General features: G+C 45.5%; 1 protein-coding gene across 5 annotated transcripts in view; it reads right to left on the minus strand.

Moving 5' to 3' along the window:
• The window catches only part of phkb (phosphorylase kinase, beta), a 52,532-nt gene that overhangs the window by 35,774 nt on the left and 501 nt on the right, over positions 1-16,257 (minus strand). For 2 of the 5 annotated variants that reach the window (XM_078795546.1, XM_078795547.1), the window contains exons 2-8: positions 14,787-14,891; positions 12,718-12,804; positions 7,844-7,982; positions 4,994-5,093; positions 2,678-2,785; positions 2,513-2,593; positions 59-174 (exon numbers count right to left, since the gene is read on the minus strand). In XM_078795546.1, coding sequence (XP_078651672.1) covers positions 59-174; positions 2,513-2,593; positions 2,678-2,785; positions 4,994-5,093; positions 7,844-7,982; positions 12,718-12,804; positions 14,787-14,826 — 671 coding nt within the window. In that variant the 5' untranslated portion in view covers positions 14,827-14,891. Of the gene's footprint in view, positions 1-58; positions 175-2,512; positions 2,594-2,677; positions 2,786-4,993; positions 5,094-7,843; positions 7,983-12,717; positions 12,805-14,786; positions 14,892-16,257 lie in introns of those variants that run through there. The other 3 variants (XM_058088773.2, XM_058088778.2, XM_058088780.2) reach the window with 3 other exon arrangements.

Below are 16,257 nucleotides of genomic sequence, written 5' to 3' on the forward strand. Positions count from 1 at the left end.
TTTAAATACTTTTGTAGGATGGAGGAAAGCTCTTCAAAGTTCATTTGACCCGACTGACCTGGAATGCAGCTCGGTGCTGCCGTTGTTGTACTTGCTGCCTCGTTCCCACATGCCGTAGTCGGGTACTCTGTAGGCTCGTTCCACACAGAACACCAGGTTCTGGATGAACGCCACCTGCAACACAACATGATGAAGACGACGGTGATGACGACGACGCTGCACCACATATACAACTGCATGAATAGATGATCTTTGGTTGGTTAGAAATGTTAGTCCAGTGCTTGGGGGCTGAGACGGACGGGAGGCGGCACTTAGGGAATGTTTTGTCTTGATTGCTTTGATGAGGCGTCCACAAGGACACGTGACGTCTATGCTATCAGCTTCTGAAGGTCGATGCTCTTCATTAGCGGGGGGGGCACGTCACCATGGAGATCGATACCACCACGTTAGCATGATGAGTTTCTTAACTGGCATGGGAGTAAACAGGCTTAACGGTATTGGCTGTCATATGTAAATACTGTTGTGTCCAAAGTGCAGCCTGGGGGCCATTCGTGGCCCGTGGATGTTTTTTTTAATGGTCTGCCGGATGTGAAACCTTATAAAAAACTGCTTATTGCTTTTTCCACTTTTCTGTAGTTAGAATGTTGTAGTCTGGTGTTCAACCGTGCCAACGTTTCACATCACCACGTTTGAAAGAAGTTTGGGATGGCTCGCCACGCTCGGTTTCAGAAGGCGTGGTAAAGCGGCCCCTTTGTGATGTCACAGAGGAGTGGACTCCCTTATATGGTCGTGGCTGTAAGCCGGATAAGCTCCGACGTCTGAGCTCAACCGCACCAGCGGTGCCTTTTTCTGACGGCAAGTTCATCCACTACACAACTCCTATAATATAACGAGTATATTAGAAAGTAGCGTTCCTAGTAGTAGCATTTGGACATGTGACCAATCGCAGCGCAGTGGGCATGCCCGGAGGCGTGGGTGGAATAAATCCAAAGAAATACAGCTGGAATATGTAGGGCTGTACCCACTTTTGGGGAGGAGCATGTGCAGCGGTTAGCTTATTTTTACACTTGCATGGCATTGACATACATTTACATGATGGAAACACACGGAGCGCTTGTCTGGAATGAATACAGACTCCATTAAGTATCAAAACTCAGCAGTAGGAACAGAAAATGTGTTGTGTCTTGAAGGCTTTGAATCATTGAAAAGACCTGAGAGTAAAAGGCAGGTGTGTGTGTGTGTGTGTGTGTGTGTGTGTTCTTGAATGATTGGAGATGTAATCTAAAATGACAAAGCTGCAGGGAGAAGCAGCGGAGAGGAGGAAGAGTTGCCGTTTGTCTTCTAGTTTTGGAGTGAAAATAAAATGGACGTATGAAGTGGGGGGGATTAAGTGTTAAGTATCTTAATGGCATCTTAATGGACGCCACCGGCCACACGTAAACACACGCGCCCACCCCTACCAAGTACGTGTGTGTGTGTGTTTTTGTACATGCAGTGCATGGACACACACGCTGCAGATAAAAAGAACACAGCGAGTGAAAACGGCATCTGGGAGGGGGTCGATAGAGCATCTTCAGAGGATGGACATCAGCTTTTTGGCAGCTTTTCTGCACGTAAACAAAATGGCTGGAGGACTGCTGCACTGCAGCTTCCACTTGCACCTGGACAGCCAGCATGCCGAATAATTGGAGAAATAATGTTTATTCATCATTGTGTCACATTCAGGGGATCAAGGGCGGGAAAAAGGCATTTTCACACATTATTCACACTATGGTTAGCTTATTTTTACACTTGCATGCCCCACCCAGTTCCCCTGTTATGCCAAGGAGACCGTTTCATAATGTTCTAACAGTATGTGTCCCGAGAGTTATCATCAATTTTCTTCCTGGTGGATTTGATAGCACCGTTAAAGCACCCCACCTGGATGAGGAAAAAGGCTTTGCTACACATCTTAAATATTTTCAACTGTCAGTGAAAAGTAAACAACGTATTAAGTAGATGAACATTTTCATATGAGACTTGTCATGGAAACTCCCGTGGAAGAAGCATCCAAAATATTAGCTTCATGAACACCTCCGTGACCGTGTCACCCCCCCCCCCCCCAAAAGGCAGACGTGTAGAAAGCGGTGCAGCTCTGCCGTTAGACCGTGGAGCTAATGAGGAGACTTTACAACCGTTGGCGGCTCCGAACGACGTCAACGCTAGTGTTTCAAACGGGGGTCATTAATTCAGGGGCGCGCGCCCCGGCCAAATGTAAACAAGTTTCGCGTCAATGGCTAGGCTTCCCTTCTGTCGATGCCCAAAGTCATTATTAGCACACACGGGCACGCTGCCAACGGCGTGCACCGCTCAAACCTTCCAATGAGGAAAAAGCAACATGAAAGCGGATGGTCTCGTATTCGCCTTGAGCATTCAAACGCTGCACTTTTGGTCAGAAACTTTTTTATCTAATCTTCCACAACGGCTGGAAAAATAGAAAGTTGGTGAACCGCTGGCAGCCATGTTTGTTTACCTCGTCCGTGTTGTAGATGATCTGCAGGCCGGCGCATATCATCTCCACCAGGTAGAGCAGGAAGAGGGACACGGCATCGATCTACAGATGAAAACCACACACACGTCTCCGTCTCGCTTGACCCGTGCCGAGGTGGCCACCATCGGATCTTTCTGACAAACTGACCTGCAGGTGGTGGTACTCGCTGTAGGTGTGGATCTCATCGCCAGTGTCCACGTTGAACATGGAGTGGAGACACTTGGAGGGGCTCGGGTCCTGTTTGAACTCTTCAACCTGAGCACACACACATCGATCAAACGCCCCCACCTGAGTCAAAACATCTGCCCAAAACCTGCAAACCATTAACATACGCGACGTCATGACACTGGACTCTTCAGGTGGGCTTCATTAGTTGATGCTCAAAGACCAGGTGGGACAAACACTTGATAGGACAGCTCTGGTCTGAGAACTTGGTGTAAGAGCTGCGTCCAGAAGGGAATGGTTTGGCTCTTTTGTGGCATCAGCGACGGTGGTCAGGACCACCAATGGACGTTGGATGGTTGGGTGGGTGGAGTCAATGGTTGACCCGCCTGAAACCAAGGCGACTGCCACTTGTTGAGTTGTTAGAGGCGACATGATCGAATCTTTTCGGGAATGGAAGGGAAGGAAAGGACTGTACATGGGAGGAAGACCCTCCCCTCTGCTCGTGTTTGTCCCACCTGATCTTCCAACATGAACTGATGAAGCCTGCCTGGTGTTCAAAGACCACCTGAACAGTCCAGTTGCGATGGACTCGATGGCCTGAGAACACGAAGACAAGAAAAAATAAAACCGCCTGCTCCTCCACTGTGCGCTACTAATGAAAAGTCTTTAATTCTACTGTTTTCTACGTCTTTATGGTTTATTATGATTGACAATTTACTGTGTATATCCTTTGTTTAACGGAAAGTATTTCTTTCTCAAAGTGAATGAAAGCATGTGGTGATGGTGTCCACTGGAACACAGCAGGGGAAACATCAGACTGAGATTTGTGCGAGTGTGCTGGGCCACCATGCCCCCCCAAGCCCCCCAACGCCCCAACGCCGTTATAAATAATTGTCTCTTTGTCCCACTTTCACCTCATTTGTTTGTACTATCCCTGGCTCACTCCATGGTCACAGCACCTTTCCCGTCTCACTCTCAGCTTTCACTCATTTCCTGTCCCGCCCCAATCCCCCCCCCACCGAGAACGGGGCAGCCGATCCAAAAACTGACATTTTCCTTCCATTTCTGTGTGAACAAAGCATCAATCTTCATGAGATGAATCTAATCTAATCAATATCCTGCAATTTTGGATATACTTAGTCATCTATCTTTCATATCAAATATTACGTATTTTGAATTAATTAAATAACAAATTTATTATTATTTTATTATTATTTTTATTATTTATTATAATTTTTTATTATTTTCTATTGACTGTAAATTTATTGTTAATTTATTTATACATTACTTTATTATTTTTTTTAATATTTATCTACCATTTTCTTTTTTACGCTTACTTTTCCATCAGTACAGATTACAGTACATAATCGCTACACATTCTCTAAAAAGCCTCCCCAACCTTTGGCCATGCACGGTTTTAGCAACAGCGAGGCCAAAGTCACCTTTGACCCCCTCCGAGCTGCAGTCAGAAGAAGGCCGGCTGTGCGTCGTGATATCTGACCCGTGGAGTCACCCCTCGATTAAAACCTCCGTGTTCCCGTTAAGCGATGGAGACAGCGCCGCGACCAACATGTGATTAAAATGTGTAAACGCCGCTTTTTAATTAAGAGCAGAGCAGCTCTCGCCGACGAAATTAGGTCATCGGGGTCACGGCGAGACGTTGAGGCTGAAACACGCTGCGTAGGTGCATGCGAGCAAATATGTCACCCATATGGTAATAACAATAATTTGCTGTCTTATATGATTATTTTCCATGCACTGTATATAAAAATATAGAAAGGAATAGTTTGGAGACGCTTTGTCATTCTAAAAGGTACAAAGTTGTCTCCAAACACCTCACACTAAACCTGACCGAGTATCAATACTACAGAAAGTAAACTTGGCTATACTTCCGAGTAGTCTCTGTACAGCTTGCCCAGCCTTCTGGTCAACTCACAACCATTATTGTCAAGCTGGCACCAACATGGCAGTGTTACGGTCCACGGCTGCACGAGTGCCGCCAACACCGAGGAGCTGCGGTTCATCAGGCCACTGATTCAGACTCGGGCTGTCCTATCTGGTGGTTGAGCTAAAACTGATGAAGCCCGCTCGGATGAGAGGCTATTATTTGTTTGAAATATAATTTGACAAGTCTAACAATTCTTTTGTGATCGGTTCGCCGCCATGGGAATACCACCTGAAGGAAGGATATCCTGCTATACCGGCTGCACACTGACTACTCTAAATCCCATCCACTACTTTCAACAGTACCGAGGACTTGACACGGCCTGGACACGCCTCACATGGCGCTACGCTCACCTTATGGGCCTGCCTCATGTAGCAGTAGAGGATGCCTCGCATACACTTGATGGCGGAGTGCTCCAGTTCGTGGGTCCGCCCCATGTCGTCGTCGATGCGTCTGGAAGGCAGGAAGACGGCGTGAGAGGACATACAAAGACACGACACGGATTTGTCACATGGGGGAAAGCAGCTTCTGTTGACATCAACCACAGCCCAATCGCCACAGAGTAGGCGTGGTCGAGGGAGGGGCCTGCCGAATCACAGCGTTTCTGATATACACCTTGATATTTATGGAGCATTTTATTATTTACATACAAAAAACATAATCATTCAATAGTAAGATGTACATGTTTTTATACGTTCCAAAAGTGAAAATTGCAAATAGTTAATAAATTGTTATTATTTTGTTTATGTCGGTATAGTTGTTAAGACATTTGAGCTGTCTGCCTTTTTTTTTTTTAGTCGGAAACTGATATTTTCCTGATACTCACCTATGTTTTACTGCTGATGACTAAAGAGCAAGAAAAGTAGAAACAGATGTGTTTTTTTTCTGATGAACAACAGGAGTCTAATCTTTATTTTGGTAGGTTCTGGCTGGGATTGGATGTTTGCAAAGAATGAATACAGATGTATGCAAACGTTTGGGCACCCCTATTACTTATTCATTTACAAGTCATTTGGCAAAAGCTGTTTCAGAGACGGAAAAGAAGCTGAAACCAAAAAAAGAAAATATCTAACTCTGTTACATCCAATGTAGCTCATTTCACTCCTGAAATACTACGATCCGTTATGTGATATGTCACTGTACCACAAGCTCCTAAGACCCGATGGTTTATTCTGGAAACCCGAAGGATGGATACTGTCAGGGGGGGCAAACTATTGCATAGGACTGTATTAAAAACCTCTGAAATAAGCAGGATAGGAGCCGTTTCGATATAATTGACTGCCGTCTAATAGGATTAGTTCCTGTGTGGATCAGTGAGCTGACTTGACTTCACAAATGCTGTTTGTCACGTTTGCATTTCAGCTGTATTTGCAGTGGGCAAAGTTTGTGTGCGTGCATACGTGCGTGGGGGAGGGAGGGAGGGAGTGAGTAGCTGGCACTCAGCAACAAGGTCGTGCTAATAATGACTTTGGGCATCGACGTAAGGGAAAGCCTCGCCACTGATGCGACACTTGTTTACATTTGGAGCCGCACGCCGTCCCAATGAATGACGCCGCGTTTTTGCATGCGCTTTAAATGCGGTGACTGACATATGACGTCTGCACCAATAATGGTAAAACATAACACATGAATATGTTTTCAGTTAACACCGACTGACCATTCCAGGATTCTTTCTGTCAGCTAAAAACATCCATACACCCAAACAAAAGCACCGCCGTCTTTCAGCCATTTGGGGTCGAGGCCTGGCTTTGGGCTCTTTGAAAGCTTTTGCTTTTCATCCTCTTTGACAACCAGAAGGTACCTAAGTGGTACATGCCTTCGCAATAACTACTTTGGGGTTACAGACTGGAAAACAAGATAGCGTGATAACTTGAGTCCTTATGTAATAACACGTCAAATTTGACATCTCTTGTTATGTAAAATGATGGCTGTTTCGTGGTTTACTGTGGCCTGTTATTTGTTGTGGAAGTGGTACATTTTTTAGCTGATTGTGTCCATCAAATCCTCTTCAAAACCGTTCTGACGTTTATCAAAAATAACTTGCAGTTTTTAAGACGGTGGTCGTATCTTGCGATGTATCAATGTATCAATGTGACGTAAAAAAAAGCTAGCAGTACCGCATTTTAGCATTTATGTTAGCGACTGGTCTGACATTCCCCACGGAATCCTGCCCAAATGATTGTATCCGATCGCAACAAACGACGCCTTGGTATGCAAATAGGAAGCGCGGTCATGAATATCGATATTGTCTGACAGTTAGGACTGTTAGAAGGCGGCCGATATACGTCATTAAAGGTTCATGAAGACGCCAACTTGACCGCAGAACGGATTATTACTATTTCAACGACTTCCGATGAGAAAAAGGGTTTGGATTGGGTATGCGAGGACATGGCCGGCGAGCGTAGCGGGACATGACAAGTAATTAAAGGCTTCGGAAAGGCTGGACAACATCACACATGCATGTTGATTACAATACAAACCAACGGAAGGAACGTTATAAAAAGTGACACGCAGCAACGGCATCGGCGAGGCTGTCAGATGAGAATCATCTTAATTAAATCCCAGTGACAGTTCTAATAGGAGGCGGCCGTGACTGATGACTGGGTTCTGCCGCCGGTCACATCGCAGCACGGCGCTCTATTTTTAATTCCACTCCTCCATCTTTTCTTTTCGTCGTCCCTTCCTTCATCAGCCTCATCGTCTTCTTGGTCTTCACTGCCTCTCACGGGCCTCGTGGCTCATTTTGCTTCGCTGCCCCCATCTTGGCCCCACGTCCGACGACAAGCCCCAGCATCCGATATCCTAATCATTTTTAGACTTGCAGCTTTTTCCCTTCCAACGGAGCCAATCACAGCGGAGCAGAGGGATGGAAGGATAATCACCGCTGGGTGGGTACCCACGAAGAAGGTACGTTTTGCATCACACAAGCAAATTAATGATCAGAGTTGTTTGAGAGGAGAGAAAATAATATTTAAATGGTAGGAAGTCAACATACTAAAAATTAATGATTACATTCAGGCCATTTATGGCCGGAAGCTTTTTTTAAAATTATTATTTAGCTTGTTTTATTATGATTTATTTCCTTATTTTCATTCTAATCTAACATGTAATTAGACACTTGGAAAAAGGGAAGTGGAGCCACACTGCAAGGAAACCAACACCTAGTAGTAGCACCGAGCGCACGAGTGACGGCGTGGACTGACCGGTAAGCCATGGCCAGCGCCCAAGCTCCCGCCGCACAGTACAGGGAGTCCCGCACCCTGGCCTCTTTGCACGTGGAGCAGGTCTTGACCGGGAAGAGGCCGGTGGTGGGACTCTGGTAGTTGAGGATGGTGGCCTTGACTGGAAGCACACAGACACATGACCGCCCAGATGAAGGCAGAAGAAGCAGGTTCTTCTGTGCTGATCAAACATGCATGAAGGAGTTTTACTCAGATTTAAAGCTCCGCATCCACAACTTATCTCCGTGCTGCTGAATGCTGAATAAGTAACCGCGTGTGCTCCTCGCCCTCCAAGCAGAACGCAATCAAGCACAGTTGAACATACGTCCACATTTTTAGGCAGTTTTTGGACAATCACAGTGATGCAATATTTATGTCACTTCCTGTCTGTGAGCTTCCCCGACACGGCCAACACTTTGCAGCCTTGCTCCCATGATGTCAGCCGCCATCTTTTGCATGAAGCCTGAACCACTGCAGCCACCACGGCACAGCACGGCAAGATCCAGTACAAGAGATGTAATGTCAAACTCTGCTTTTCTAAAGAGAATGATGCCTTCATGGCACTGGCAGACGGGGACAAATGGGATACGAGGTTATTATTACCTGATTATCACAAAAATATTAATGTCAAATACACTTTTGATATGTTTTTGGGTTAGGTTGTTTACTTTTGAAATGGTTTATTTGATGCTAGGAGTCCACTGGGCCGGTGCCAGTTGGCGGCAAAGATTATGTGATTGGCGCGCAGTGGCTCGCTGTGGCGCCAAAATAATGTTCGCTCGGCATGTTGCCATGTTGCCGTTAATTCAGCGCCACAGCGAGCCACTACACGCCGATCACGTAATCTTTGCCGCGAACTGGCACCCGGCCCAGTGGACTCCTAGCATCAGGCGGATTGTTTGCCAGTCTTCCAGGTCCTGAAGCAGCAAAACAGCCCCAGACCATCACACTACCACCACCATATTTTACTGTCGGTAGGATGTTCTTTTTCTGAAATGTGGCGTTATTTTAGACCAAATGTAATGGGACACACAGTTCCAACTTTTTCTAGAGTATTTTCCTAAAGATCTTGGGGATCATCAAGATGTTTTCTGGCAAAATTAATGTTCTTTTTGTTCAGCAGTGGTTTTGGTCTTTTTTACGCAGTGTCTTTCTTATGGTGGAGTCATGAACACTGACCTTAAGTCTTTGGATGTTGTTGTGGGGTCTTTTGTGTGGGAGGCAATCACCTTTTGACACAGGGCCGTGTAGGTTTGGATTCTTTTCTCCAAAAAAAATAAAGTGTTTCATTTTAAAACTGCATTTTGTGTTCAGTTGTGTTGTCATTGCCTAATATTTCAATTTGTTTGATGATCTGAAACATTTATGTGTGACAAACAAAAGTAAAAAGGCTGGAAATTACATTTCAGACCGCTCTCTTTAGAGGTACTGTTCCGAACACGAGGCAAACTCCAGCTGACTTATGGCGTTCGATTCTGGAAACAATCAACCTCAAAGAACAGCTGATTACCGTATTGTTAATTCTAACAATTACTAATTACTTTTCAATAGAGGTGGGCGTACACACAAGGTGGGCTCATCTTGCTGTGGGCGGAGCTGAGACGGTATCGTGACCTTGAGAAAGGGGGTTTCCCCTTGAAAAAGCGTAACTTTGGTCTCAGAAGTGGAAGAAAGGAAAAGAAAGTCAGGGAGATGATGGCTTTTTATCACGTTTGGTGCCCGTAAATAGGCTGGAGGGACACAAATTACTGTTACAACATCATTAAAAAGTCAGTCAAGTAACAGGGGACCTTTCCCTCCATGGCCGCTAATGACAGTTTGATTAAAAATAAACAGGCCGCTGTGGAAGACAATGATGTGAAGGTTACATTGAAAGCAACACAGCACTCGGATGCCAAGGCATCGTCCCCCTCCTCTAACATATGCAGATATATTTCCTAATCCAAGCTTCTGACAAAGTCATTTATAAATTTCAAACAGACACACACACCCCCTCGCTGGTGACTAATCTGTCTGGAGGGATCGCTTCATTTTTCATCAGCACATTAGGCAGTGCAAACGAAGGCGACATCCATTCTGCTCGTGGTTTGCTCCGCAGTCAGCGAGCGATAGTGAAGGATTTACAGCAGCGAAGACACTTGACAGATGAACATATAGTCTCAAAGAAAGTAGAACGCGCATTAAAGCCACCCCCACGCATGTATTAAGTCTTATAAAGCCACCCACCCATTCATCATTTCTGTGAGTTATGCTGTGCACATCCGTGGGAGGAGCCTCGGTCAGGTGACACCGGGTCAGCCAATCAAGCGTGCCCCTGAAATCGCCATAAAAAGGTAGCCTTTTCGAAAAGCACAAAAAGCGGTCCGACCGTCATAGTGACGTTGTCTTGATGCCCCCCCAGTCTCATTTTGGAAGAACACGTAACAAAGTCATCACTAAACAATAAGCGCCCACGGCGGCGGAGGCAAATCAAAAGGTTTCGGGGACGTTTTGGCCGACATCCATCAGGCTAATGTCTCCGACACGCACAGCCTGCTCGCATGTAAACGGACCATTTCATCGCAGCGGCATGGCGGAATAAGAACAGATGATGACACAGGAGGGAAGAAGACGCACAATAGATGTCACAGACTCATGATGTCGCTGAACTTTGTGAAGGAATCATTTTTTACATCCCGAAGGCGCAGAGCGTATTATTCTATCTTGTCAAGGGACAATGCTCCAGAAAGGATGTTTATTCTTTAGAGTAGTCAATGTAGCGCTTGTCCTGACTGCACCTTCTGTCCATAAAAGTCATGAACGGAATTGATGGCAAAGGGTAGCTCTGGCTGGGAATGATGACGACCTATTGTGGGCAACGCGGACCAAACACCGGTCATACAGAAACCGCCTGAATTAGGTGGCCCAGTACCCCATATTCCTGGAGTACTCCCTGCAGGATTCCTGAAACGAAACTGTCGAATGTGTTCTGCAAGTCCACAAAACGCATGTGGACTGGTTGGGCAACAGTTCCACCCAGAGATTCAATGACCTATCTCGTACTGCCTTAACCCTCTTGGGTGTAGAATTGAGCACAGATACACGTAACTAAAAGCCTCTTCCACTCCTCCATGACGGCACCACTGGTTGGAGCTGCTGGATGTTCAGGTGGAGACATACCCGGCCATCCATCACTTTCACCTTCATGCGATGGAGGTTCTAGCTGTGGTCCATATGGGCAGCATTCTTTTATTTACTTTCGACAGTGTTGTCTGATAAGATATACTGTCGTAAAAACGGCGGTTGAAATGTGAGGGGTGTGCTCACTTTTGGGAGATACTGGATTTGGGGTTCATGAAACTGGACGCATGAGAGAATGGCAGCTCAGCCACAATGGCCGTGGAAGCTAAGCCCCATTGTGAGGAACTTGAGGGCAGACACGCACACAAAAAGTGGGAAAACAAAACTGGTTTGATTTGTCATTGTCATCCAGCCTCACCGCCCAACAGACGGACGAGCGAGAGGAAGCGAGAAGGAGCGAGAGGGAGCGAGAGGGAGCGAGAGCAGGTATATTGGCAGGCGGGTCTGGGCGACCATGATAACAATGTTGGCTTTGTTCCCCGCTCGAATTGGACGAGCGCTTCGACCCGCCACCCGACACGACAATTAAAACAAACCCAACGCCGAGGCTTATTTCTTTGACGATAGCGACTTCACGTGGGAGGGAGACACCTGTTGCAAGCTAAGCTGCGGTAATTGTCTCCCGTTGTTTTTGCAAACACACATGCAAACAAACAAAAACACCCAATCAAACACCCGGCAACTTTGTCCTCCCTATAGGACCGCTGGGCTGCCTCACTCCGACGCCAGCTCCATAAGTAACTTTAACATGAATATAGTCTTTAAATCTTAGTCTGTTGTTAAGCAGAGTTTAGTTACATATTCATTTTAGATAAAAGTGCAGGAGAATAACAATTGGAACAATGATTTGTTTTGTTAATTAACCGTAAGAAAAAAGATATGAAGCATAGAGCTAATTGGACATACACACAAACATAACGATCAGCATAGCGACTGATTTTTGTTTTGTTTGTTTGCTACAGGGAAAGTGGCTGGGAGACGGTCGCTATAAGTTGGATGCTGCAATTGGGGGGGCGGATCGGCGTTGTAAAGCAAGTATCGGTATACTTGTATGTAGTATGCCGATACTGTTATATTATATTTATATATGTTATATTATATTACACTGTGCTTTTTCAGGGAAAGGGGCCCATACTGATCGGTGGCGGATGGATCGGATCACCCGTATTTACAACCTATTTTAACAGCAGAAGTCATTTTTATAAAAAATGGGCTGTCAATTTCAATTCTTTACAGTGTAACTGATCAAAGTAAAAATATCAAGCAGGCGTCTCCAAAAGGGAGATGTCCTGTCCCATTCTGACGTGCGTACAACATACTGTAGCATTGCTAATATAAACATTACAATTTCCAACTAACTTCCTTCAAACTATGAGGAATAGTTCCACAGCATCAAGCAAAAGTTGCTTCCAAAGTCTGCCTGGCATTGCGGCCATCTCCCAAGTACAACTAGCGTGTTTCCAAGAGAACTTTGGTCTGGAATTGATTTTAGATCCTGTACCTCCTCAGTAAGTGTTTTTGCTTCTGTAAGACTCATGCAGGAACACACTTACCTTCCACACACACTCACACACACACACACACACTCACTTAACAAAGGCAGGGTGTCAGATGGAATCATAAGAGTCAGTAGTCCCAGCCATATTTGGTGGGGCTTTTGTGTGCTTTGTGCAGCTATCACCAGCGTATTACACAATCCTCCCCATCGCGTGGAGATAAGAGATAAGTGTACTTACCGGCATTGTAGTACCGGTCCAGTTTCTCCCACAAGGGCTCATCCTCCCGCTGGAGAATGGACAGCTTGAGAGGCTCATAGATGGATCCTGGGAGGGAGACTCCACTGTTACTTTTCTTTCTACAACGTCTGCACAGTTGGACATCATACGTTGGGACACTAATCACAGATTACAGTTTAACCTTGGCTCTTTACCATGGATGGATGGATGGATGGATGGATGGATGGATGGATGGATGGACGGGTGGACGGGTGGATGGATGGATAGATAGATGGATGGATGGATGGATGGATGGATGGGTGGATGGATGGGTGGGTGGATGGATGGATAGATGGATGGACGGACGGGTGTATAGGTGGGTGGATGGATGGGTACACGGATGGATGGATGGATGGATGGATGGATGGATGGATGGATGGATGGACGGGTGGGTGGGTGGTTGGATGGATGGACGGACAGGTGCATGGGTGGATGGGTGCATGGGTGGATGGATGGATGGACGGATGTGTGGATGGATGGGTGGGTGGGTGAATGAATGGGTGGGTAGGTGCATGTATGAATGGATGGATGGGTGGGTGGGTGGATGGATTTGGGTGGGTGGACGGGTGCATGGGTGGATGGGTGCATTGGTGGATGGATGGATGGACGAACGGATGTGTGGATGGATGGGTGGGTGGATGTGTGGATGGATGGGTGGGTGGGTGGGTGAATGAATGGATGGATGGAATTGGATTTGGGTGGGTGGATGGATGGATGGATGGATGGATAGATGGACGGATGAATGGATGGATGGGTGGGTGGGTAGGTGCATGTATGAATGGATGGATGGATGGACGGATGGATGAAAATAAACCCATGAAGCTGCACAGGAACCGTTGTGTTGTGCCACTGATGTGGGCTGTTTTCCAGGGTCTCCGTGTCGAGGAAGACGACCTACACTTCCTTTGCCTAAAAGAGGACATTGGACGGCTGGACATGCTGTACTGCAGATATAAGCTGTGGTCTGCTACCAAAGCCCAGGAGACCCCAAAACCACGCTCACTTTCGCATTTGCTCGTGTGACTTGCCAGCAGATATACCCCTCTGAGCCTGAGAAGACTTTGAGGGAATCCCTCTTCTGTTTAACTTTCTCTATCTTCCCACTCGTCTCACTCTTGCTGAGATTTGCATTTTAATAGGTACGACCTCGGGTCAATACCACAGGTAGAGAACATCTCACATTCGGACTGAAATTAGCATAATTCCACATCATATTAAAAGTTTCGGGCTCTCTCTCTCGCGCTCTCGCTCTCTCATTTGTGGAAAAGATAAGGCATTTGAAAGAGTGTCAATGGAAGTCCAGTGGTCACATTTCTTCACTTTCTAACATGAAATCTTACAAATGCAGCTGCTCTGACACAATCCCATGACTAAATTCCCTGATAAAAAATATTATATATATATATATATAAATCTCATCTCATGAGACAACCAATAGACTAGAGGTTTAGTGCATACATATGTATTATTTGACAGCTTCAGTGCAAAAGTACAATAGTTGTCTGACTGCCTCGTGTAATTACGTATGCGTGTGTGCGGGAGGGGGGTCACAAGATATTGCAGGACTAAAATGCCTCGTTCAGAAACACTCGGACACTAGGTCTGGGATGATAATACGAAACGAATTAATCACACAATGAATGAAAATTAACTTGTTAATTTTGCTGAATATATTGTTTGAGTTGCAGGCAGTTGCAGCATACGTTTGAGGCATGTCACCTGTTCAAGCGGGGGGGGGGGGCATTTGATGCAATACGGTAGTCAGCAAATCAAATGTTATCTTCAACCCAGTGTCCAGTTCACATGTAATGTATGATGGATGGTAGGTTATCTTTCTCAACTCCACATTTTCATCACTTTTCACTTCCTGTAGATGCAATGTGTCTCAATACCTTTGCCCATATACCATATGCATCATCATTGTCGATCCTTTAAGACTTGGACTCCTTTGTAATATCATATAATACGGTATCATCATGTTTCGTCCCCCCATTCAGAACATTTCTCCCCCACTTCCTGCTGCTACTTACCGAGTCTTTGAACTTTCGGAGGCCGGTTTATCGCAGCCATTCTCAAAAGGTGAAATTAAGTCCGATCGTCACTCTCTCTCTCGCCCTCTCAGCTAAATCACAAATCTACAGCAGGAGGTAGTTAGTAGCACACGTTAGCATTCGGACACATGCATGAATTAACATGAATCACATCCCACATTGACGATGATGATGATGGTTATCACAGACAGCAGCATGCAAGAAAACAGAAACCTGTCAAGAAGAATTCTATCCAATCACCACTAAGTGCTATGGTCTTGCTACAATATGTTAAAGCTTTTAATGCAAACATTGGCAGTACATCAGATGTAAACCAATCAGTTCGATTCATTTGCATTACATACAGTGGAACCTCGGTTTGATTCCGCTATCGCATGGCCAAACATTTTGCCTAACAAACTAGTCTTGGAATGGAGTGCCCAAACAAAGCATCCATTTCCCTTAGAGTTGGGACACTACAGACAGATTCTGGTTAGGGAATTATAGTAGTCCCTCGCGGCTTCATTATGGTTTTCAAAAATATATGAATTAAATCACACTGTTTAATGGTTGAACACAGCCAAATATGTCAAAATGTATGTATATTTCAGCTAATCTTACATATCTTTGGCCTTAATGTAGCATTTTCACGCATTAAAAAGACGCATTCAAAGGCGTTGATGATTTGTTGTAGTCTTCACTCGTCACTAGGTATCAGTAGTGTTCCTGTAATGTTGGCTGAGACACACAAGCACCAGACTTGATGGCTGGAACAACAGCATTTTATATCAGATTTAAATGATCTCGTATAAACACGGGCTACCGTTGCCGCCAAGCTAAAACTCAACTCTGAACCCCTGAGGTCACGCTCTGTCTACTCTGTGGAATTCACTTATCATGGTCGGTCTGGAGCCAATTAACACCATAAACTGGGGATGATTGCATTATCAATAATTAATGTGTAGGTCTGTGTCTGACTCCTGGCTTCCTGATGGAGAGCTGTTCATGGCGCTGTCCACGTAATGAGGTGTTCAAGCACACAATGACGTCATCATAAAAACCGAGGTTGCACCGTTGTTTGGTAAAAGTAGGTACCTAGTAGAGCTGTTGGACGGTAAACATTTGTTGCATTGTTGAATAATATGTTATCAGACATTTACAACGAAAACGGTTCCCCACTTGGCATATTCCGTCAATCCCAGATTCATCCTGAGAGATCAAATATTAGCAACAAATAAGCCATTCATTCATTCATTTTCTACCTCTTATCCTCACGTGGGTTGCACGTGCTGGAGCCTATCCCAGCTGTCTTCGGGCACGAGGCGGGGTACACCCTGGACTGGTGGCCAGCCAATCACAGGGCACATACAGACAAACAACCATTCACATCAAACTCACATTCATACAAATAAGCCAATTCCATCCAAATTCAATAAGTGTGCATGATTTTGATTGACTGAATGGCTATTGA

The sequence above is a fragment of the Doryrhamphus excisus genome, linkage group LG13 (assembly GCF_037039965.1).
Source record: "Doryrhamphus excisus strain RoL-2023G ecotype Guam linkage group LG13, RoL_Dexc_Guam_v1.1, whole genome shotgun sequence".
Lineage (NCBI taxonomy): Eukaryota > Metazoa > Chordata > Actinopteri > Syngnathiformes > Syngnathidae > Doryrhamphus > Doryrhamphus excisus.